The sequence below is a fragment of the Caretta caretta genome, chromosome 14 (assembly GCF_965140235.1).
Source record: "Caretta caretta isolate rCarCar2 chromosome 14, rCarCar1.hap1, whole genome shotgun sequence".
In the NCBI taxonomy this organism is placed as follows: domain Eukaryota; kingdom Metazoa; phylum Chordata; order Testudines; family Cheloniidae; genus Caretta; species Caretta caretta.
In genome coordinates this window covers 2,836,777-2,859,873 of record NC_134219.1, presented here as the reverse complement: position 1 = coordinate 2,859,873, position 23,097 = coordinate 2,836,777, and the positions used below count along the sequence as shown (strand labels likewise).

At 63.2% G+C, this 23,097-nt stretch overlaps 1 protein-coding gene across 3 annotated transcripts in view; it reads left to right on the top strand.

The window, feature by feature from the left end:
• The window catches only part of AATK (apoptosis associated tyrosine kinase), a 74,850-nt gene extending 51,836 nt beyond the window's left edge, over positions 1–23,014 (top strand). For all 3 annotated transcript variants that reach the window (XM_048818843.2, XM_048818845.2, XM_048818844.2), the window contains 8 exons: positions 251–384; positions 3,564–3,648; positions 6,356–6,477; positions 7,967–8,116; positions 8,574–12,060; positions 12,365–12,518; positions 15,070–15,306; positions 16,236–23,014. In XM_048818843.2, coding sequence (XP_048674800.1) covers positions 251–384; positions 3,564–3,648; positions 6,356–6,477; positions 7,967–8,116; positions 8,574–12,060; positions 12,365–12,518; positions 15,070–15,306; positions 16,236–16,264 — 4,398 coding nt within the window. In that variant the 3' untranslated portion in view covers positions 16,265–23,014. The remainder of the gene's footprint in view (positions 1–250; positions 385–3,563; positions 3,649–6,355; positions 6,478–7,966; positions 8,117–8,573; positions 12,061–12,364; positions 12,519–15,069; positions 15,307–16,235) is intronic.
• Positions 23,015–23,097: the final 83 nt, after the last annotated feature.

Genomic DNA, 23,097 nt, shown 5'->3' with positions numbered 1-23,097 from the left:
CACAAACCCGTTTTGGGCCAGGCACTCTCCTCTGCTCCAGCTCTTCCCCTGCCCTGACGCCCCCTCACTTCCCTGATGCACTCAGCTCCGCTCGTGGCTGCTCCCCCCTTTGTGATGGTGTGTGGGGCCCTCGGGGTCTCCCTGGGGCAGGGCGGCACGGGGCCACAGAGCAGGGAGGGGCTCAGAGCCCCTGACACTGGCCCGCCGGGCCATGGCTCAGGGACGGTGACGGCTGCTGCTCCCATGACAGGGCGACCTGAAGGGCTACCTGCGGAGCTGCCAGGTGGCCGACTCCATGGCCCCCGACCCCCTCACCCTGCAGAGGATGGCTTGCGAAGTGGCATGCGGCATCCTGCACCTGCACAAGAACCACTATGTGCACAGGTGAGGCTGGGCCGCTGCGGGAGGGGGCACCACAAACACTCCCCTGCTCTACCTGCTGAGCCCTGAGCATCGCCCGCCCTGCCACCCGGCACCCATGGCTCCAGACACCGTCAGCTCCCCGCGGATATGCCCCCTGGGACGGGGGGAGAGCTCCACACTGGGTGGGGAGGGGCACCAGGGCTTGGGGGGGCAGCAGGGGCTGGAAAGGCCTTGTAACTTCCCCCATACCCTATGCAGCCTCATCCGACCACCTCCCCGTCAGCGAGGCTCAGGGCCCTCTCAGGGGCCACCCCTGGGTTTGCTGGGCCCGCAACGTGACACCCCTGGGCCCAGGCTGTGAGCAGAGACTGCAGTAAAGGTGCTTCCCATGCTGGGGGCTGGTGATTCCCCCCCCCCGCACCCCCCCCAGCACGTGCAGCTAGAGGACATGGGCCAAGCAGGAAGAGGGGCTGGTTGTGGGGCTGGCCTGGTGTGGTGTGGGGGTGGGGTGTCCAGTCCCCTGCCTGGAATGTGGGGGGGCAGCCTAACATGGGGGAGGGGTGTGTGGAGGTGTGTGTAGTCCTCAGCCTGGCATGTCTGGGGGTGGGCGTGAGGTGGGGGATGTCCAGTCCCCAGCCTGGCGACTGGGGGGACAGGGGTTGCATGCGGCTTGCCCTACGGCTCTTTTAGCCCGTGGTTTTCCACGCCCACCCACTGGCTGGGGGGCCGAGGGGGTCTCACCCAGGACTCCGGGGTTCCTCTCCTCAAACCTGGTCCACCCGCCGCCCTCTGGCTTCTCCTCCCCAACAATATCCTGGTGCTGAGTGAGTTGCACACAGAGACTCCAGCATCAGTGATTTTGTTGAAGAGGGCGAGCGCTGGCTTCTGGGGCCGTCGGATCCTTCTCGCCTGCCACAGCCTGTGCCCTGCGCTGGCGGGTCCTGCAACGGAGCCTCGGGCGGGGCCTGCCTCGCTGTCTCTGCCTCCCGGCGCTGCCCACCGCCTGGCGGGTGCCCAGGGCCTCTGGCGCTGCTCTCCAGAGGCCCTGGCAGAGGTAGTTCCTGGGTGCCCAGTGCCCCCCCGTCGCTATTTCGTGCTGGTGAATGGACCCTTGTGGGTCTCTACAGGGCAGCAGCAGGGAGTGGGGGTTCCTCTGGGGTCCCTGGGGCAGTTCAGTCCCCCGTGGCCCATGCGCTCCTGGCCTCTCCGCTCAGCCTGCCAGTCGGCGCAAAGCACAGCAGAGAGTGCAAGTCGTGAGCTGGGACCCACCAAACTCATCTCGCACGGGCCACCAGAGAGCCGTTAGTCGGGACGAGGATAATCCCCGCTGAGCTGGGCTGAGCTGGACTCGAACCAGACACCTGCAGCCTAGGATCCGTGCCTGGTGTGCACCAGCTCCCCACGCGGTCCTGCCTGGGTCGCACGCATACACCCTCGCCCCCACAGGCACACGCATGCGCACACTCATACACCCTCGCCCCCCTCCACACACACACACACACACACACACCCCTGCACGCACGCATGCACACACACACACACCCTCCACGCACACACACACCCACACACCCCTGCACACACGCACACACACACCCTCCACGCGCGCACACACACACACTCATACACCCTCGCCCCCACAGGCACACGCATGCGCACACTCATACACCCTCGCCCCCCTCCACGCACACACACACACACCCTGCACGCACGCACACACCCTGCATGCATGCATGCACACACACACACACCCCTGCACGCACGCACACACACACACCCTCCACGCACACACACACACATACACCCTCGCCCCCCTCCACGCACACACACACACCCTCGCCCCCCCTGCACGCGCACACACACACACCCTGCACGCACACACACACACACACCCTCGCCCCCCTCCACGCACACACACACACCCCCCTGCACACACACACACACCCTGCACGCACACACACACATACACCCTCGTCCCCTGCACGCACACACACACACACACCCCTGCACGCACGCACACACACACATACACCCTCGCCCCCCTCCATGCACATACACACACATACACCCTCGCCCCCCTGCACACACACACACATACACACACCCCTGCACACACACACACACACCCTGCACGCACACACACACACGCGCACACACCCCCTCCTTGCCCCCCCCACATGCATATACACCCACGTCCCCACCCACACACATGCCCACATCCCCATACACACCCCCGCTCTGCCACCTACTCATGCCCCCCCATGCACCCCCCCACATATGCAAACACATCCCCTCCCTGCACCCTCTCGCTCCCCACACCTACACACATGCTCATACCCCCTCACCCCGCACCCACCCACACACATCTTTCCTGGCCCCCACCCACACACGCACAGACATAGATATATATATACACACACACACGCGTGCGCACCCCCCCCCCAAACACCCCCCCACACACGCATGCATACACCCTCGACCCCCCCCACATCCCCCTTTGCCCCATCCACACATGCACACACCCATGCCCACGCCCCCCCCAAATACATGCCCACACCCTCCTCGCCCACACCCACACATGTGCAGACACCCTCCCACCCCCACACATATACATACACCTGTGCATACAGCTGCACCCATGCCCCCACCCATACATAGATACATGCGTGCGTACACACACACACACACACACACACATGCACACTTGCACTCTGCGTGGCGTGTGTCACAGCGGTATGATAGGAGATGGCAGAGGTAGGTTGCCAGGCAATCTCCATGCTCCCTGGCTTCGGCTGAGGGAGGGATGGACGGCCAGAGGCGGCCGGAGGCTGAGCGTTCCCTGCAATGTATTTGGTGGCTGATGGTTGGAATGCCCTGCAATAGCCAGTGAGTTACAGCCTGATCCCTGCTGTCCCCGTCCGCTCAGCCATCTGACCCAAACTGCCTCTGGCCAAAGTCTGGGTCCAGCTCACTCCCCACCTCCCCATGCAACGGGTTCAAATCCAGAACCCTGACGCTCCCCCTCCTTAGTCTCCCCACCGGTCTGTTCAGGCCCCTCTGGCCATTCCCCACCCTTTCCTGGGTGGCTGCTGCTTGCCCTGCACCCTCACCCCAACTGGCGGTGGCTCAGCCCCGCGTGTGAACTCCACCACCCCAGCGCGCCGGGGGTTGTGTAACAGCAGCTGTGCGTTTCCTTTGTCTAGCGACCTGGCTTTGCGGAACTGCTTACTCACTGCTGACCTGACCGTCAAAATCGGGGACTACGGCCTCTCTCACTGCAAGTACAAAGTAAGTCTGGGCTGGGAGGGGGTGGCTTTCCGCATGACCCTGCACCTGCTGGAACCCAGGCTCTGTGGGATGACCTGGTCTCAGGCCTGGGGCATCCTCCTGGCCCAGAGCTGCCAACTGCACTGGGGCTCAGGGACCCGGGGCAGACTCGGGAGCTGGGGTTACTGTAGCAGGGCAGGACAGTTGTAGGCTGGGGGCGGGGGTTGGAGGATGGGAGCCCTGGGCCAGGCCCTGGCGGCTGGGTCCCTTTGGGCTGGTTACTCTGAGCACCTGGGATTCGTTGTCCTCGCCCAGTGTCCTGGGAATGGGGCTTTCGGGTCTCCGCTTGCTTCCTCTCCTCTTTCTGGAGAGAGGAGCCTGGGAATGGGTATGTCTGAGCCTCCTACGCTCCCCCTCCGGGCAGGGCAGACGCTGCTTGGTGTGACTCAGAGGGGGGTTCTCCCACAGGAGCAGCTGGCAATGCCCTCCCTCCCTCCCTCCTAATCTAAACAGGGCCCAGCAGGAGCGGCTGTGCCTTCAGTTATCTGCAGGGGCTGGGGCGCAGGCTAGGGCAGGGTCTGCTCCCCTAAGTCGTGGAGGGAGGGGGCAGATCCCTGCTGCACCTTTTCCTTTCCCTGGGGTTCGCAGCAGCTCAGACCTCACCTGCCAGCTGAGTCCTGGAGTCCTGCGTCTGCCTGGCACCCAGGGCAAGTGGCTGTCTGCAGGGCAGGTTGCGTCAGCCCTGGGGGGTTGGAATTGCTGGGAGGAGGGGGTAGCGGGGGATGGGGGGCCAGCAGAGGGCCGGGCGGGGGCAGGAGGATGTGGTGGGGACACAGGAGAGGCTGAGGCCAGAGGCTGGGGGAGGAGGAGAGGTGGGAAGATGGCGGGGTTGAAGGAGAGGCGGTGGACGGGGCTGGGGATCGTGGGGTGAGAAGTGGCAGAGGAGGAGTGGGAGGGAAGGGGTTGGGGGGAGAGGCAGTAGCCAGGAGAGCAGGGGCAGGGGAAGGGAGGACATGGAGGAAGAGAAGCTGGGGAGGAGATGAAGCGGGGGAAGAGGAGCTGGGTGGGGGCTGGGGGAAGGGGGAAGCAGGGGCCTGGCGGGGAGGAGCTGGAGGAGGATGGGGGGGGGGAAAGGGGGCAGCAGGGGGCTGGGGGAAAAGGGAAAAGTGGAGGGGAAATGGGGAGGCAGGGGGCTGGGGGGAAGAGGAGAGCTGGAGGGGATGCGGGGAAAGAGGGGCCCTGGGCAGCAGGGGGCTCGGGGGAAAGAGGGGCCTGGGGCAGCAGGGGGCTGGAGGGGGTTGAGGGAAAGAGGGGCCTGGGGCTGCAGGGGACTGGGGGGTGCTTGGGGGGAAGAGGGGCCTGGGGCAGCAGGGGGCTGATGGGGGGATGGGGGGAAGAGGGGCCTTGGGCAGCAGGGGGCTGTGTGGGGGATGGGGGGAAGAGGGGCCTTGGGCAGCAGGGGGCTGTGGGGGGGATGGGGGGAAGAGGGGCCTTGGGCAGCAGGGCGCTGTGGGGGGGATGGGGGGAAGATACTAAACTGGGAGGAGTGGTAGATACGCTGGAGGGGAGGGATAGGATACAGAGGGACCTAGACAAATTGGAGGATTGGGCCAAAAGAAATCTGATGAGGTTCAATAAGGATAAGTGCAGGGTCCTGCCCTTAGGACGGAAGAACCCAATGCACAGCTACAGACTAGGGGCCGAATGGCTAGGCAGCAGCTCTGCGGAAAAGGACCTAGGGGTGACAGTGGACGAGAAGCTGGATATGTGTCAGCAGTGTGCCCTTGTTGCCAAGAAGGCCAATGGCATTTTGGGATGTATAAGTAGGGGCATAGCGAGCAGATCGAGGGACGTGATCGTTCCCCTCTATTCGACATTGGTGAGGCCTCATCTGGAGTACTGTGTCCAGTTTTGGGCCCCACACTTCAAGAAGGATGTGGATAAATTGGAGAGAGTCCAGCGAAGGGCAACAAAAATGATTAGGGGTCTGGAACATATGAGTTATGAGGAGAGGCTGAGGGAACTGGGATTGTTTAGTGTGCGGAAGAGAAGAATGAGGGGGGATTTGATAGCTGCTTTCAACTACCTGAGAGGTGGTTCCAAAGAGGATGGATCTAGACTATTCTCAGTGGTAGCAGATGACAGAACGAGGAGTAATGGTCTCAAGTTGCAGTGGGGGAGGTTTAGGTTGGATATTAGGAAAAACTTTTTCACTAGGAGGGTGGTGAAACACTGGAATGCGTTACCTAGGGAGGTGGTAGAATCTCCTTCCTTAGAAGTTTTTAAGGTCAGGCTTGAAAAAGCCCTGGCTGGGATGATTTAATTGGGATCGGTCCTGCTTTGAGCAGGGGTTGGACTAGATGACCTTCTGGGATCCCTTCCAACCCTTATATTCTATGATTCTATGATTCTAAGAGGGGCCCGGGGCAGCAGGGGGATGGAGGGGGATGGGGGGAAGAGGGGCCCAGGGCAGCAGAGGCTGGGGGGTGCTGGGGAAGAGGGGCCTGGGTCAGCAGGGGCTGGGGGGTGCTGGGGAAGAGGGGCCCGGGGCAGCAGGGGCTGGGGGGTGCTGGGGAAGAGGGGCCTGGGTCAGCAGGGGCTGGGGGGTGCTGGGGAAGAGGGGCCCGGGGCAGCAGGGGCTGGGGGGGCTGCTGTCACACCTGGCCGTGCCAGCCCCTCACGCGGAGGTTGACGTTCTCTTCTCGCGCTGACCCCGCATGCTCGGCAGGGTGACTACTTCGTGACGGCCGACCAGCTGTGGGTGCCGCTGCGCTGGATCGCGCCCGAGCTCATCGACGAGGTGCACGGCAACCTGCTCATTGTGGATCAGACCAAATCCAGCAACGTCTGGTGAGCGCAGGGCCCAGGCGGGGCACGTGCCAGGCGGCCAGCAGCCCCTGCGCTCCCCCAGCCCCCGCCTGTGTGCGAGTGACTCAGGCCCTGCCCTCAGCCGGCGTGCGGGTGGAGTCGGGCTTGTGTCCTAGGTCAGGATGTGTCAGGGCCTCGTGGTCTGGTAGGCGAGGCTGAGCCCTTGGGGTGTGGGGTGGGGGACAGGGCAGGGCTGCCACTCCCATATGGACCCCGCAGGGGATGGGCCTCCCATCCTGGAGAGTCACAAGGGCCTATGCATGTCCTCAGCCCTGGCAGGGGGGGCACTGTCGCTGGAGATGGTCTGAGGCCAGGTGTCACGGAGTCCCCGGGTGATGCTTTGGAACTGCTCCCCATGAAGCCAGGCAGGACTCTGGGGAAGTCTCCTTTCTGGGAGCAGACTGTCTGCAGGACACACAGCTCACCCGGCTTCCACCTTCCTGGGTCTGACCTTGGAGCATTCAGCATCCTCTGCCCCTCCGTGCGCTTCCCTCAGCGAGTCCGCCCAGGCAGGGTCCTGGGGAAGCCAGAGGGTCCTGCCCCTCAACTCCGCAGTCAGACGTAACTCTCAGCCAGCCAGTAAAACAGAAGGTTTATTAGACGACAGGAACATGGTCTAACACAGAGCTTGTAGGTGCGGAGAACAGGACCCCTCAGCCAGGTCCAGTTTGGGGGGCAGTGAGCCAGAGAACCACGGCTGCACTTCACTCCTCGTCCCCAGCCAGCCCCAAACTGACTCCCCCTCCAGCCCCTCCTCCTCTGGGCTTTGTCCCTTTCCTGGGCCAGGAGGTCACCGGATTCCTTTGTTCTCCAATCCTTTAGCTCTCACCTTGCAGGGGGGGAAGGGCCCAGGCCATCAGTTGCCAGGAAACAGGGTGTCGGCCATTCTCTGTGTCCAGACCCCTGCACACACCTGCCCCCTAGGGCTCTGCAATGATCATACACCCTTATCCCACCACCTAGATACTTAAGAACTGCCTAGGGGAAACTGAGGCACACCACCCCCAATATTCAGAGGAAACATTAAGAACAGTCCCGCTTCGTCACACCAGGGCTTTACAGGAGGTCAGCATGCGTCATCTGACTGGCGCCACCTGCCCTGAAAATCTGAGATGGATCCCCAGCTGCGTGAACAGACATAAGCCCAGTGGAGTGGGGCCTGTTCACGCCAGGTGGGGATCTGGCCCGATGGCCCCCGTGGAGCGGGGCCTGTTCACACCATGGTGGATCTGGCCCATGGACTCCAGTGGAACGGGGCCCATTCATGCCAGCTGGGGAGCTGGCCTCTTTCCTCCATCTCCGGACGGCCCTGCCCCTGCGTAACCCAGAGGCCTGAGCCTGCAGCTGCCTGTCTTGCCCAGGTCAGTGGGGCCAGCTGGGGCACGTCCCTCCCTTGGCCTTTCCTCTCTGCTAGTGGTTGTCCCCCACCCTGCCGTGCTGCCAGGCCACACACTCGTCCCTGTCTCTGCAGGTCTCTGGGCGTGACGATCTGGGAGCTGTTTGAGCTGGGAAACCAGCCATACTACTGTTACTCCGACCGGCAGGTGCTCACCTACGCCATCAAGGAGCAGCAGCTCAAATTGCCCAAACCCCAGCTGAAGCTGTTGCTGTCTGAGCGCTGGTGAGGAGCGCGCCGCGGGCACCGGGCTGGGGTGGAGTTGCCAGGCACTGCCGGAGGGTGGCAGGTTTCCGCCTGCCTCAGGCCTCCGACTCCCGTGTTAGCAACTTGTTTGCCGAACGCTCTCCTATTTGTGCATCCTCCCTTCCCCTCCGGTGCCTCTCTCCTGGGCTGGCTCTGGGCAGGGGGGCATTGAGGGGCCCGGTGCCATCTGCCGAGCGGGGGCAGTCCTGCTGAGCAGTGAGTCAGAATGCATGTGGTGGCGCTGTGTGCAGGCGAAGGGTGGGCATGTGCCCGTGCCCAGCCGCCCTCTCACCGGCTGGTGGAAGATGGCCTTGCGGCTGGGGCTGGCAGGGAGACGGGGGCTGGGGAGCGTGCAGCCATAGGCTCCTGCCGGAGCGGCCGCAGGCAGGCGGGGGCGCTGTGCAGGGACAGACGCCAGCGTCCTTCTGTGTCGCAGGTACGAGGTGATGCAGTTCTGCTGGCTGCAGCCCGAGCAGAGGCCGACCGCGGAAGAGGTGCACCTGCTGCTCTCCTACCTGTGTGCCAAGGGGGCGACGGAGGCAGAGGAGGAGTTCGAGAGGTGCTGGAACTCCATGAAGCCCAACAGCAGCTGCAGCAGCAGTCACCGCAGCACTGAGGCCTCCTCCTTCCCGCTGCTGGAGCAGTTCTCTGCCGAAGGCTTCCACTCGGACGGGGACGACGTCCTGACTGTCATGGAGACCAGCCAGGGCCTCAACTTCGAGTACAAGTGGGAGCCCAGCAAGGCTGAGTGCTTCCAGGTGCCCGCGGGGGCCCTGAGCCCGAGCAGTGCCGCCCAGTACCAGGACTTGTACTGCCCCACCAGCTCCATGGGGCGGCTGAGTCTTGGCGTCTCGCCGTCCTGCTACGAGTGCAAGCAGCAGGGCTGCCCGAGCCTGCACGCACCCAGCGTGGTGCCCACCCTGGGCGCCCACAGCCCCTCGCTCAGCAGTGAGTACTACGTCCGCATCGAAGGGCCCTCAGAGGGTCGCACCGAGCTGGACTATGCCATGTGCTCCTACAGCCCCAACTGTGAGTATGGCTCCCCGGCCAAGGGGTCCCGCTGGCAAGCCAAGGGGGGCCAGGACAGTGGCACGTATGACTCAGATAACAGCCCCACTGGCTCCCTGACCATGGAACCCCTGCTGGGCCCCGCCCCGCCCAGCGAGGGCTCTTGGGAGCATCCCGATTACTACCCCTACCAATGCCACAGCCAGGAGCCCCCGTACTACCAGCCATCCCCAGGCAATGGCGCCGACCACTACCTGCTGGAGGAGGAGCCCTTGGAGGCCGGCAGCAAGGAGTGGCAGGTCCCCAGCTTCCGGAAGAACATCTTTCAGGACCCTCTGGGCATCTCCCCATCAGTGAACTGTGTCTACGGCCCCCCGGGTTATGAGGAGCCCCACCCAGCCCCCTTGGGGGGGAGGCTGCTGGAGTGTGTGGGGCAGAAGGTGGCCAGCAGGACTCAGGCCTCCAGGCTGGACTGCATCACCCTGGAGCTGGGTGAGGAGAGCCCGTGTGGCAGCCCCCAGTGCGGGAGCAGAGAGCACGTGAGCGGGCTGGTCCCAGAGGATGTGAACACAGAGGTGCAGAGACAGCACTGGACATCCAACAGCTCGGCCAACAACAACAGCAGCAACTGCCCCCCTCCGCCCTGCGAGCCCCCTGCCAACGACAGCTGGTGTTACCGCCACATGATCACCTTCCGGGGACTTATGGCCGAGCCCCTGGACTCGGTGCCACGTGACGAGGCCCGGCTCAGGGACGCCTTGCAGGAGAGGAGGAGCCCGTTGGTCAAGGACTTGCAGCTAGCACTGCAGGACCAGCCCCTCACCGAGAACCATAGCTTCTGCTTGGATCCTGGGCAGCGCAGGACCCCGAGCAACAAAGAGGACTCTTCCTCTTCCTCCTCTTCCTCCCCCCACGGCCTGGGAGACTGGGAGAGCCATGACTCATCCGCTTTCGACCTTTTGGAAGACACAGCGCTGGCCGGCGTTTCCGGATCACGACGTTCCTCCGGTGCAGCGCTCCCTACAGACTCCTCGGCCGGAGCTGCAGCCCAGACGTGCCTGGATGATGCCAGCACAGTATCAAGACAAGCCGAGAGAGGGGAGGGGAATCACCATGCCCAAATGCCACAGCCAAGGGGTATGGATCCACCAGGGCCTGTTGATACGGGACATGCCGAGACAGGGGCAGCTTGCCAACTATCTGAGAGCACCGCTATGCCAGCTGAGGGGCCAGCCCTCCTGCTAAGTCCTGGGGAGTGGGCTGTCCCGTATGCCCACACAGAAGGCAACTCTTGTGCAGACTGCACCCAGATCCCTTCAGAGGCTTCTGAGGCAGCTGGCAAAGTGCCCGGAGACATTGCAGTGCAGAGTGGGAAGAGCATCACAAGTGACCTGGACCGGACCCCAGACAAGACCTTCTCCAGCACCAGCTTCCCTGACATGGATGACTGCAGCGACGAAGATACGACGGAGCTCACGTCTGGTGTATTCACTGACTTCTCCGGAGACTTCGTGGAACGAGTGGACGTGATCCCATCCTTCAAGTCTCTCCAGAAGCAGGTGGGGACGCCGGACTCCCTGGAATCCCTCGACATCCCATCCACAGCCAGCTCCTGCGAAGTCTTCAGCCCCGTCAGCTACATCCCCTCCAGCCAGCCCAAGGCCCTGGACAGCGGCTATGACACCGAGAACTATGAGTCCCCGGAGTTTATCCTAAAGGAGCCGCATGAGCCCAGGGAGCCAGAGACTTTCACCCACCTGGGGAAGTCGCCTGTAGGCCTGGCAGCGGGCGAAGGAGATGTTGTGGCCTCAGAGATGCACCTCTCCTCATCCTTCAGCGCTGAGCTTCACGGCCTGAGCGAGAAGAACCCGTACCGCGACTCAGCCTACTTCTCAGACTACGACACCGACGCCGAGAGGTACCTCAAGGAAGATGAGGACAGCGATGGGTCTGAAGCGCCGGACAGGGAGGCGGGGTGCTTGCAACTGGATGCACAAGACCTGGGAAGAGCCCCGAGCCAAAACAGTGATGGGGAGGAGCCACCCCAGCCCTGCCACACCCCTGACAGCCCTCAGGGAGCTGCTTGCAGCATGGGGACTGGAATTGCTGGTGTAGGCTTCTCAATGGCAGGTGAAGGGGTGAGCCCCAGGGAAGGGAGTGTCCAGGCTGCCCACCCAGAGCCAGAGCTGGAGCCGGAAGGTGCCGCCAGGGCTGAGGAGACAGCTGCAGGCCACAGACCAGACTCAGACTGCTCCAGAGATACGAGCTGGGAGGAGTGCCCTGCCATCCCCAGCATCCCAGCAGGGTCCGTGCCATGCAAGTCCTTCTTCCTGTCACCCATGGTAATGAGCCCGGAGGGCCCAGTCCTGCTGGTCCTGGCCAAAGCTGGTGGGGAAGAACTCATGCAGGAGGGGCTCTCAGGCCCGCTGGGTGAGGCTGTGGCTCCTAGCTCCGAGCCTGAGGGGCCAGAGCACCCGTTAGTGGAGCCAGGGGTGCGAGTGGCCCCAGAAGGGGAAGCACAGGAGGGTCCTGGCAGGGCCCTGGCAGAAGAGTTGTCACTAGCTCAGGGCCAGCAGTTGTCCCTCGACCTCTCCCTGTGGCAGGCCCACGCGGAGCTGCGGCCACCCGGCCCCGAGTGGCGGGAGGAGCCCGAGGAGGAGGAGGAGGAGGACACCGAGGACAGCGACGAGTCGGACGAGGAGCTGCGCTGCTACAACATCCAGGAGCAGAGTGAGGAGAGCGAGGACGAGCCGGCTGCTGTGCCCATTGTGGTGGCTGAGAGCCACAGCGCCAGCAACCTGCGCAGCCTGCTCAAGATGCCCAACCTGCTGTCCCAGGCCTTCTGTGAGGACCTGGAGCGGAAGAAGAAGGCCGTGTCCTTCTACGACGACGTCACTGTCTACCTCTTTGACCAGGTGAGCAGCCCTGGGGTCTAGTCGCTGTCTTCCTGCGCAGTGAGCTCAGGAGGGCAGCAGACTGGCACCAGCCGGGAGGGCGTCCCAGGGCTCTGTCCCCAGCTCCCTCCACATCCCAGCCCAACTGAGCTGGGAAGACTGGGGAGGCCTTTGTGACAAGGGGCCTCCATCCATTTTCCAGTCAGTGGGTGCCAGGCCCCCGAGGGCGCACACTGGAATATCTGGGGTGGCAGCACCCTCGCGGCCTGGCTCTCGGGCATGTGTCTTTATGGGGTGATTTTCCAAGGTGTCTTTTAATGTCCAGGAAAGTCCCACTCGGGAGCTCAGTGATCAGACGTTCCCAGAGGTCACGGCCCCTTCGCCGCAGCCCGTACAGAGCAGCAGCACCAGCCCCACAGGCCCGGTGGACAGACTGAGCGCATCTGACGACTCCTCGGATGGCAACGCCTCTGAAGAGAGTGAGGGCTCGTGGTGGGCAGAGTGTCCAGAGCTGGGGAGCGATGCAACTGTATAACTGCCAGTGGCTCTGGGCATGGGCCCCTGTCCCACCACCTCCAGGCCTGCTTCCCCTGGGCATGGCAGGCGTCAGGTGGCAATAGCACAAGGCCCCAGAGAATCCGGAGGCGAATCCACATGGACTGCAGTGGGAGCACTGTGCTAGGATGGAGCTCGAATTGAGAGCCCACAGGCTGAGGGAGAGAGTGGGCACAGTCGTAATGATGAGCCCAGCCAAGGGACGGCAGGCTGTGGGGGGCAGTGGGCAGGGTAGTAGCGATGGGCCTGGCTGAGGGCTGGCAGGCTGAGGTGGGGCGGCGGGAGCGGGAGCGATGGGCCTGGCTGAGGGCCGGCAGGCTGAGTGGGGCGGCGGGCGCGGGAGCGATAGGCCTGGCCGAGGGCCGGCAGGCTGAGTTGGGGCGGCGGGAGCGCGAGCGATGGGCCCGGCTGAAGGCCGGCAGGCTGAGGTGGGGCGGTGGGAGCGCGAGCGATGGGCCCGGCTGAAGGCCGGCAGGCTGAGGTGGGGCGGCGGGAGCGCGAGCGATGGGCGTGGCCGAGGGCCGGCAGGCTGAGGCGGGGCGGCAGGCGCGGGAGCGATGGGCCCGGCCGAGGGCCGGCAGGCTGAGGTGGGGCGGCGGGAGCGCGAGCGATGGGCCTGGCCGAAGGCCGGCAGGCTGAGGTGGGGCGGCGGGAGTGCGAGTGATGGGCGTGGCCGAGGGCCGGCAGGCTGAGGTGGGGCGGCGGGCGCGGGAGCGATGGGCCCGGCCGAGGGCCGGCAGGCTGAGGTGGGACAGCGGGAGCGTGAGCGATGGGCCCAGCCGAGGGCCGGCAGGCTGAGGTGGGGCGGCGGGCGCGGGAGCGATGGGCCCGGCCGAGGGCCGGCAGGCTGAGGTGGGGCAGCGGGAGCGCGAGCGATGGGCCCGGCTGAAGGCCGGCAGGCTGAGGTGGGGCGGCGGGAGTGCGAGTGATGGGCGTGGCCGAGGGCCGGCAGGCTGAGGTGGGGCTGCGGGCGCGGGAGCGATGGGCGTGGCCGAGGGCCGGCAGGCTGAGGTGGGGCAGCGGGAGCGCGAGCGATGGGCCCGGCTGAAGGCCGGCAGGCTGAGGTGGGGCGGCGGGAGTGCGAGTGATGGGCGTGGCCGAGGGCCGGCAGGCTGAGGTGGGGCGGCGGGCGCGGGAGCGATGGGCCCGGCCGAGGGCCGGCAGGCTGAGGTGGGGCAGCGGGAGCGCGAGCGATGGGCCCGGCCGAGGGCCGGCAGGCTGAGGTGGGGCGGCGGGCGCGGGAGCGATGGGCCCGGCCGAGGGCCGGCAGGCTGAGGTGGGGCAGCGGGAGCGCGAGCGATGGGCCCGGCCGAGGGCCGGCAGGCTGAGGTGGGGCGGCGGGAGCGCGAGCGATGGGCCTGGCCGAAGGCCGGCAGGCTGAGGTGGGGCAGCGGGAGTGCGAGTGATGGGCGTGGCCGAGGGCCGGCAGGCTGAGGTGGGGCGGCGGGCGCGGGAGCGATGGGCCCGGCCGAGGGCCGGCAGGCTGAGGTGGGGCGGCGGGAGCGCGAGCGATGGGCCCGGCAGGCTGAGGTGGGGCGGCGGGAGCGCGAGCGATGGGCCCGGCCGAGGGCCGGCAGGCTGAGGTGGGGCGGCGGGAGCGCGAGCGATGGGCCCGGCCGAGGGCCGGCAGGCTGAGGTGGGGTGGCGGGCGCGGGAGCGATGGGCCCGGCCGAGGGCCGGCAGGCTGAGGTGGGGCGGCGGGAGCGCGAGCGATGGGCCCGGCCAAGGGCCGGCAGGCTGAGGTGGGGCGGCGGGCGCGGGAGCGATGGGCCCGGCCGAGGGCCGGCAGGCTGAGGTGGGGCGGCGGGCGCGGGAGCGATGGGCCCGGCCGAGGGCCGGGAGGCTGAGGTGGGGCGGCGGGAGCACGAGCGATGGGCCCGGCCGAGGGCCGGCAGGCTGAGGTGGGGCGGTGGGAGCGCGAGCGATGGGCCCGGCCGAGGGCCGGCAGGCTGAGGTGGGGCGGCGGGAGCGCGAGCGATGGGCCCGGCCGAGGGCCGGCAGGCTGAGGTGGGGCGGCGGGAGCGCGAGCGATGGGCCCGGCCGAGGGCCGGCAGGCTGAGGTGGGGCGGCGGGCGCGGGAGCGATGGGCCCGGCCGAGGGCCGGCAGGCTGAGGTGGGGCGGCGGGCGCGGGAGCGATGGGCCCGGCCGAGGGCCGGGAGGCTGAGGTGGGGCGGCGGGAGCACGAGCGATGGGCCCGGCCGAGGGCCGGCAGGCTGAGGTGGGGCGGCGGGAGCGCGAGCGATGGGCCCGGCCGAGGGCCGGCAGGCTGAGGTGGGGCGGCGGGAGCGCGAGCGATGGGCCGGCCGAGGGCCGGCAGGCTGAGGTGGGGCGGCGGGCGCGGGAGCGATGGGCCCGGCCGAGGGCCGGCAGGCTGAGGTGGGGCGGCGGGCGCGATGGGCCCGGCCGAGGGCCGGCAGGCTGTGGAGTGGGCACAGGGGGCACAGGTGTGTCACTGTGGTCGTTTTCTTCTCCAGGCAGTGGATTCGAGTGGGATGACGACTTTCCGCTCATGCCCGTGAAGTCATCGTTAATGTCCTCACTGACGGTGACGCCGGTGATGCCAGTCTCGGCCGTCCCCAGCCTTCCCTCGCTGGTCCCAGTGCAGAAGCAGGTGCTGCCGATCCAGTTCTCCCGGTTCACCGTGTCTGCTGCGCCGGTGTCCAGGTTCTCCATCACACACGTCTCTGACTCGGATATAGAGTCCGTAGGAGGTGAGGGCTGAGGTTGGGTGCTCAGCGCAATAGGGAGCTATGATGAGACTTGGAGCCATCTCTCTTTGAGCTGTTTTGTCTCGTGTGCCGTGCGTGGCTGGGTCTGCCTGCAGCCCTGGACCTGTCTTGTTGCCTTGGGATCTGTTATAGGAAGCAGAGTGGGGTGGTTCGGACCCAGAATGGGAGCCACGAACTCCTGAAGTCCACTCAAACTCTGATACTGGCAAGTCCCTCTCCCCTAGGGGGCCCCAAACACCAAATCAGGGAGCTCATCGCCTGTAGACGTACTGCAGGCTTAGGGAGGGAATACACAGAACTGGGAGCCAGGACTCCTGGCTGGGTTCTACAGACATCTCTGTCACTGACTTGCTGAGTGACCTTGGGTAAGTCACAGCACCCCCCCACCCCCACCCCCCGTGCCTCAGTTTCCCCATGTATGAGATGGGTGTGCCCACCGTGCTGCGTGGCTCAGCGAGTTAATGGCTGGACTCACCAGTACGATTAGTTCTTACTGTGCCTGTGAGGCCCTTGTGCAGGGTGCATGCTGCCCAGCAAGTAGCAGAGTGGCCCAGCTCTCCTGCTTGTCTAAACGAGCTGTTCTGCTGAGCTTGGGAACTGGAGCTGAAATGTTGTCCCTGTGACATCAGTCTCTCCTCCCCAGGCCCTCAGCCCGCTAGGGAGGCTGCCTGGCATGAACGTGGCTGGGCCATGTCGGTGCCCCATACCATCGCAAAGCCGCTGCCCTTGTTGGCTGGGAGTGGTGGACTTGGCACCTCCGTGTTGTTCTCAGTGTAGGCAGCCAGCCCTACCAGGTAGGGTGGGCTGGTTCTGTCGAGGTGACATGTCCATTCCTGTGGGCTGGCTCCTAAAGTGCTGAGACCCAGGCCCCTGGGCCATCCCTACCGCTGCCCGTTCTGTCTCTGTTCCAGGCAGCAGCGAAGATGGTGACAGAGACTGAGCCTGCCCACATGGTTGCGTGGAGGTCTCCTGGTCTCGGTGTCGGCCTCAGGGCCAAGGAGAGAGGCTGAAGGACGGGAGCCAGGCACAGCACCCGGGCTCCTGGGACCTTGCTCTATTTTTCTAGGCAGATTTTATTGGAAGGATTTTGTTTGCTGCTAGCCGGACTCGCTCCCGGTGGCACTGCAGCGAGGCGGTTGGTGATGACCGTGTGTGTGCGTGGGTGGGTGGGTGCGTGCGTGTATAAATATACATCTATAAATTATAGCATTTAAAGGGTAGCGCTGTGACCGTGCTCACATCACTGAGTCGCCACGCTGGCCATTTTGCGACCCAGCAGCTCACACCTCCTAGCTTCTTGCCCCGCCTCTTCCCCGGCTTCCTGAGACGAGTCCAGACTCGCCCTGTTCCTGTGCCCGACTTGGTATTCCTGCGCTTTCACATCAGTAGATGGGCGGGGCACTCCACCCATGCTCTCTGCTGCATGGGCACTTGGCTTTTTGGTCACAGGGCACTGCCCGTCTTTGGTTATGGTCTTCCGCCTCCCTGCTGGGTGTTCGTAATCTTTCACTCGCCCCCTCCTCTGAGCACTGTTCTGCCTCCTGCTTCTGGAGCTGTTGGGACAGGAGGGCCCAGGATGGGCACAGCAGGGCTTGATGTTGTTGCTGAGGTCAGGAAGGAGCCATAGCTACGGCAGTGGCAACGGGGTCCTAGCACAGACAGCCCACGTGCCTTGGCTTGGGAAAGAGCCGTGGAAAAGCTGGGGAGAAGGCCTGGGTGGAGTCCAAACCCCCTGAGTGCCGCCTACGCCCTAGGCTGATCACTGGTGATTAGAGGAAGCTCTTGACATTTATTTTTCTGTGATTTACTTTTCCAGAATTCTCTTGCTAACAGCACTTGCCCCTTGCCTCTGATCTCCGGCTCCCCCGCAGGGCATCTGGTAAGAGCCCCCTAGGAGCCGCATAGTAAGGGCAGTTTGTTTGACCTGTTCTCCTTGCGGTAGGCTGGCGTGTCCCCCCACCTGCTTTTCTCCCAGTTGTGTCCTCCCTGGGTGGGGCCCTGCCATTCTTCTAGTGTCACTGAAGCCCAGGTGTGGCACCTGCCTGCCCCAGAATTATCGCTGAGTAGAATGGTACAGGTTCAAGGACAGGGCTGGGCTGGGAGCCAGGCATTCCCAGCTTGGACACGCACTCCCTTGACTCCTCTGTGGCCTTAGGTAAGTCACTGAGCCTCCCTGCCTCAGTTTCCCCATCTGTAAAATGGGGATAATAATACTTGCTTGCCCTGCCTTGCAGGAGGTGATGTGAGGATGGCAGCCTTAATGCCTAGCAAGTGCTCTGTTAAGTGCTAAGTATTATTATCTGGCCATATTTCCTCCCTGAGGGACGGCTGTACCCTAAGGTGTTTGTGATTGCTGCACAGCAGGGTTTTGCTCATATCGCACCTGTAAGTGAAGCCCTCTTGGCATCGTACCCTGTGCAGTAGAGGGCAAGGCCAGGGCGTGGGAGCCCAGTGCTCTCCTTGGGAGTGGGGCTGGCAGCATGGTGCTTGGCACCAATGGGCTTGGCCTTCGGGGCAGTTCTGTGCCAGACATACCAGCAGGTGGTGCGTGTCCGGAGAGCTGGTAGCCGTGTGCTCCTGAGAGGCATCACGTGTGCCGCTAAGCGGGGGAACTGCCATCTGTACTATTTTTGTAAAACCGAACAAAGCTGCTGTCGACTGAACGAACTCCAATGTGATGTAAGTTATTGTTGCCAAAGAGTTTATCGAGGGGCGAGGTCTCTGTTGTTTTTCATTTTTATTTGTTCGAGGCTTAGGATAATTGTGCAATTCCGACTTCCCGAAGGAAAAGAGACTAAATGGAGCAGAGAGCAGCCTCAAAATCAGGGGTTTGTTTCCTTTTGAGCCTATAGACCAAACGCGGAGGTGAGAAATCAGCCCCCCCATCACTGGCCTTGCCCGCTTGCAGTCTCTGGGAAGGGCGGGGGCGTGTGGCATCGCTGTTTGAATTTGCTTTGTTTTCAATCCTGTCGTGCCTGGGGAGTGCTGTGTGTTTGGCGGAGGCAGCAAACGGTGCCGTGCTTAGCGCCCCCCCGTGGAATGGCACTGGCTTCCATGGGCATTTCACTCTTGGATTGTGACTGTGGGGCATGAAAAGCACTTTAACTTCTCCCTCCATCGGCTCCTCCCCCGGGTCCCTAGCTCTGCTTGCCTCCCGCTGCTCCTGGCTGGGTTGTTTCCCCTCGCATTGCCCCGGCTACCTGCATGGCCTGGCCCCTGTGCAGCGAGGTCGGTGGGTTTGCCAGTGTAGGAAGGCAGGGCCGCAGTGTGACCTCTGGAGCAGGCAGTGCCAGGCTGATGGCCCGGGCCCTGCTTCGCGCTGGTGTGAGGGATGCCTGGGACTGCCATTTGCACAGTCACCGTTCGGAGGGGTGGTGAGAGCTCTGCACGTGCCGCTGGGAAGTAAGAGGCTGTGCCTTGCCCCCGCCCTGACCGCAGCTCACCTCGGCCTCCCCACCGGCCCAGCATCCTCTGCCAGCCCGTGGGTTGGACTAGCAGCCCCAGCCCCTCCTGTTCCATGGGGCACGGGGGTTGCTGGATGCACGTCCATGTGGATGTGCAGCCTCCGTCCCAGTGACCGTTCCTTCAGGCCCTGTATGGGCCAGCCCAGAGACCAGGCCCTCGGCTCTGGCTGGGAGAGTGCAGGTACGGCCCTGCACAGAACACACTTCCCGCTATGTGGTGCTCAGACGGGGCAGAGGCCCTGGCCCCATCCCTCTGCATAAGTGGTGACTGCCCCCGTAGTGATGGCGAAGCCCTGCTCCGTGGTCTGCTGCAGCGCCCTCTCCCGAGCCAGGACAGCCTTTCTCCCTCCAGGGCAGAGTCCTAGGGGACGTGTCCTCCACTGCCAGGGACAGCCGGTTTGATTCTTGCCATGTTGCTCTTGCAAGCCTGCGCCCGCCCCCGAGGGAGCTCACTTACCGCTGACCACTTCTTGTCTGCACTGCCCATAGCATTTGGGGCTCCACTGGGCAGCTGCCTTTGTTTGCTGGAGACCAGGGCTGGCCCTTCGCACTTGCCTGCCTCCCTTTTACGGAAAGGCCAAGTGCTGTTGGCAGGGGTTTGGCTCAACACTTGCAGACGTTAGGAACAGGCTAACCCATTTACACCTGTGTCACAGTCTCCAGCAGCATTGCCTGGAGCGTGCTGGGTGCTCGCTGGCTCACCCTGTCGCTGCCACGGGGGAACGTCAGTGTCCCAGCGCACAAAGGGAGCCGCTGGCTCCTTGGTGCTTTTGCGGCATGACGGATTGGTCTACGCAGCAGGGATGCAAGGCCGAGTGCTTTGCTGGCCCTGGGGCTGCACTGCTGGAGTGATGGGAGGCAGCTGAGCAAACAGCCGGGGCTTGGAGCAAGAAGCGGTGCGCTCTGACCCCAGGACACCAGCCTGAGCTTGGTGAACCTCCATGGGTCCAGGACTTGAGCCCCGTGTTCTGGCTCAAGTCCTGTGCCAGCTGTCTTAGAGGAAGGTGTAAGAACCCTGGAGCAACAGCTGTTGGCTACTCTGCCCCCAGGTTGGGGCTCGGCGAGGCTCTCGAAGCTAGAGAGCAGCTTCAGCCCTGAAGCCGCTGATGTCAGATCCCTGCCAACATTTCTGGCAGCATAAATGACAACGCTGGCTTGTCTGGCTCCCTAGCCATGACCAAGCCTTTCTTGACTGGTACGTTTGTGGGCTGCCCGACTTCCCAGGGCCACAGGCGACTTACACCGTGTGCAGAAAATATTTCCTGTTCGCGTGCTTGACTTCTCCACCAAGGAATGGGCCCTTGTTCCACCCCTCGCGTCGCTAGCCCCGTCAGTCGAAAATTAGCATTGGCCCCTCTTATTTGTCTCCACGCTAAGGAAGGGCCCAAGCTGCACTGCGCATCTGCTGAGACCGCTCCTGGCCCTGCCTCATTCTCCTTGCCCTCCTCTGGCCCCTCCCTCCCCGTGGTCTGCGGTATCCTTTGGCTGGAAGTGTAACGAGCACGGTCCACAGGCTCCAGATGGAGCCACCCCAGTGACTTCGATTAGAGCAGGAGTTCTCAAACGTCCTGCACCGCGACACCCCCCTCCCCCCCGGCCCTGCTGACAACAAAAATTACTACATGACACCGGGAAGGGGGAACCGAAGCCCGAGCCCTGCCACCCGGGGTGGAGGGGGTGGGGGGGTAGGAGGGCAAAGCTTGAGGGCTTCAGCCTGGGCGGTGGGGCTCGGCCCTTGGCTTCAGCCCCAAGTCCCAGCAAGTCCAATGCCAGCCCTGGCGACCCCATTAAAATGGGGTTGCGACCCACTGTTAATAACCGCTGCATTAGTGTATCATCCCTGCTGCTGTAGCCTAGGCCTTATAGAGCCCTCCGGTGGGTTAGTGCCTGACGGCAGCTGCCCAGGCCCTTGTGCTGTGGACACCGATGCCCGGCACTGCGGGCTCAGCTGAGCCAGTTATTCTGCCACCCAGCGACCTGCGCAAGGCGTTTCATTTTTTTCTTCCCATGCGCATTCCAGCCCATTGCATTTGTCAGTGTGTTCCCCTGGTGTGTGTCGGGCTCACGCTCGCTCACGTTCCTCCCGCTCCTGTCCCATCCTGACTAAATAACTTCCCAGCTGCGTAGTTTGCTAGCTCCCTGCTCACACCCCCCACCACCCCGCCAGCTTATTAAACACATCACAGGCCTGAGGCTGGTGCCGAGAGGCCCCCTGCTCTTAGCCTTGTGCAGCGATGCAAAGGAGCCATGCACGCCTGGTCTGTGCGGGCAGACGCCGAGCCATGACAACACTTTGCTGCTCACACATCAGGACCCTGCCCCCAAGCGTCTTTAGCGGCCTCTTGTGTAGGACCTTGTCAAAGGCCATTTGAAAGTGGAAATTAACGGTCACCTCTGGACACGTTCAATGAATTCTAGAGCTAATGGCAGCCTCAAAGCCCTGAGCAGCTGGGTTGCTGCTGGTCCTCGGCTTATTCCCTGTCCCATGACGGTCAGAAACCCCCGGCTGGAGCACCAGCAGCCCAGCCCTGAGTCAGCAGCTGCATTTATTGTCGAGCAATACTGACTCAAGTGCCAGCAGCCCTTTGCCACTCAAGCAGCTTACCGCACTTCAGTGCGCCACGTGGGCGTGAACTGGTGCAAGAGCCACTGGCTGCCTTGCATGTGGGAAGACGTAGGCGGAATAACAGTGAAAAGACTCATCAGCATTTAGCTTCGCCTGAGGCCCCTTTATTTCAGCACACGGTCTTGCCATGTGCTGCTCTTAAATATTCATCCGGGCTGGAGCAGTTCAGGTGGCTCCAAAGACTGAGCACTGGGGGGAGGGGTGTGTGGATTAAAGCCCGGATAAGCACTAAGCAGGTGCTTCCTTGCACCATCAGCTTGGTGTGGTGTTTAATTAACAGCCTCACCTCCTCACCAGGGTGAGGGCCAAGGCATCGTCTGCTGCCCCAGCTGAAGCTGACTCAGCCCACAGTATCTTGGCACCAGCTCACCCTCCCATTGCAAATAAGCAGGGAACTGGGTCTTGGGCCGAGCGCGCCTGTCCTCCCCTGGCTGCAGCATGACCCTTTGGGGCTTTAATCCTGAGTCTACTCCATGAGGCATTTGTAATTTAACCCTTTTTAAAAACTTCTTTCCTTGTTCACTTGTTTGCTTACCCGGTCAAGGCTGCACCTGGAGCACCGACACCCTGTGTGTGTGTGAGCAGTCACCTTCTTCTCACACTCACCTCCACCCCCCCCCCCCCCCACGGCACCCTGGGTGGGGCAAGCATGGTGCCTTGCTTCCCAGGTGCACACCTCTCCTCCCTGCTAGCACAGAGTAGAGGCAAACTGAAAATGAGCTAAAATCCCCTCCTGCCCTGTGATCCCACCCTGGCTAGGCCCTTCAGGTGCAACCACAGCTGGCTCGGGAGCTGCTTTAGCTGCAAACTGCCTGCTGCTTCTCTTCCCTTGGAGGAGTAAATATTTTGAATTAGTGGCCCCTCCCCATCACCTGGGGAGAGTTTTTTTTTAAAAGGCCATGGCCCCGGTGCTCTCAAGCCCTACAACACAGCTCACAGCGGTGGGAGCTGTGTGAGGCAAAGCAATGGGGGATGTGTTGAAGCGGCTGGTTTGGGGTGAGGGAGCCCCATGGCGCAGGACACGGGCAGCAAAGACCAGCTGCAGGGGAGCTTGGAAGACGCAGTGTTACTACTCCCACAGTAACCAGCCTCCCATGCTCTCTGCCCCAGCCAGGCAGGGAGTCAGGCACTGGAGGGTTTCTTTCAGCATGAGGTAAGTTTTGCACTACGGTGGGTGTTAGCCATGGCCCTGCTCTGCAGAGCAACGCACCCCTGGCTGTCTGGGCCTGAAAGGTGCCTAAGGCCAAAGCATGGTCCCAGGGCAGGTGGTGGGAGGTTAGCTAATAACTGTGCTGGGAGCAGGAACGGTTAATCCCTTTTCATCTCCCCATCATTCCTTCCTTCTGGCTCTGGGGAAAGCTAGGGGCAGACCCCCAGGGTTTGGTCTATAGAGTCAAAAGCATCTGCCTCTCTGGGGCAGCATGAGGCCAGAGCTGCATCTTGGCTATTTTTTTTTTCCAATCGAAAGGCTAGTACAGTGTATATTTTATCAATACGGGTCATAATTGCTGTATTTTTTATCAGTGCTGATTTCCATACAGCTCCCAGCATGTGTGTCAAATATCATTGGGCCAATAATAAAGTTTTTAAAATAGCAGAACCAGACTGCTCCTCCCGTCATTCCCCTGGGCGGGCTGGGGGCCAGGGTAGCCGCCTTGAACCAGAGCCACTTATGCTTATTAA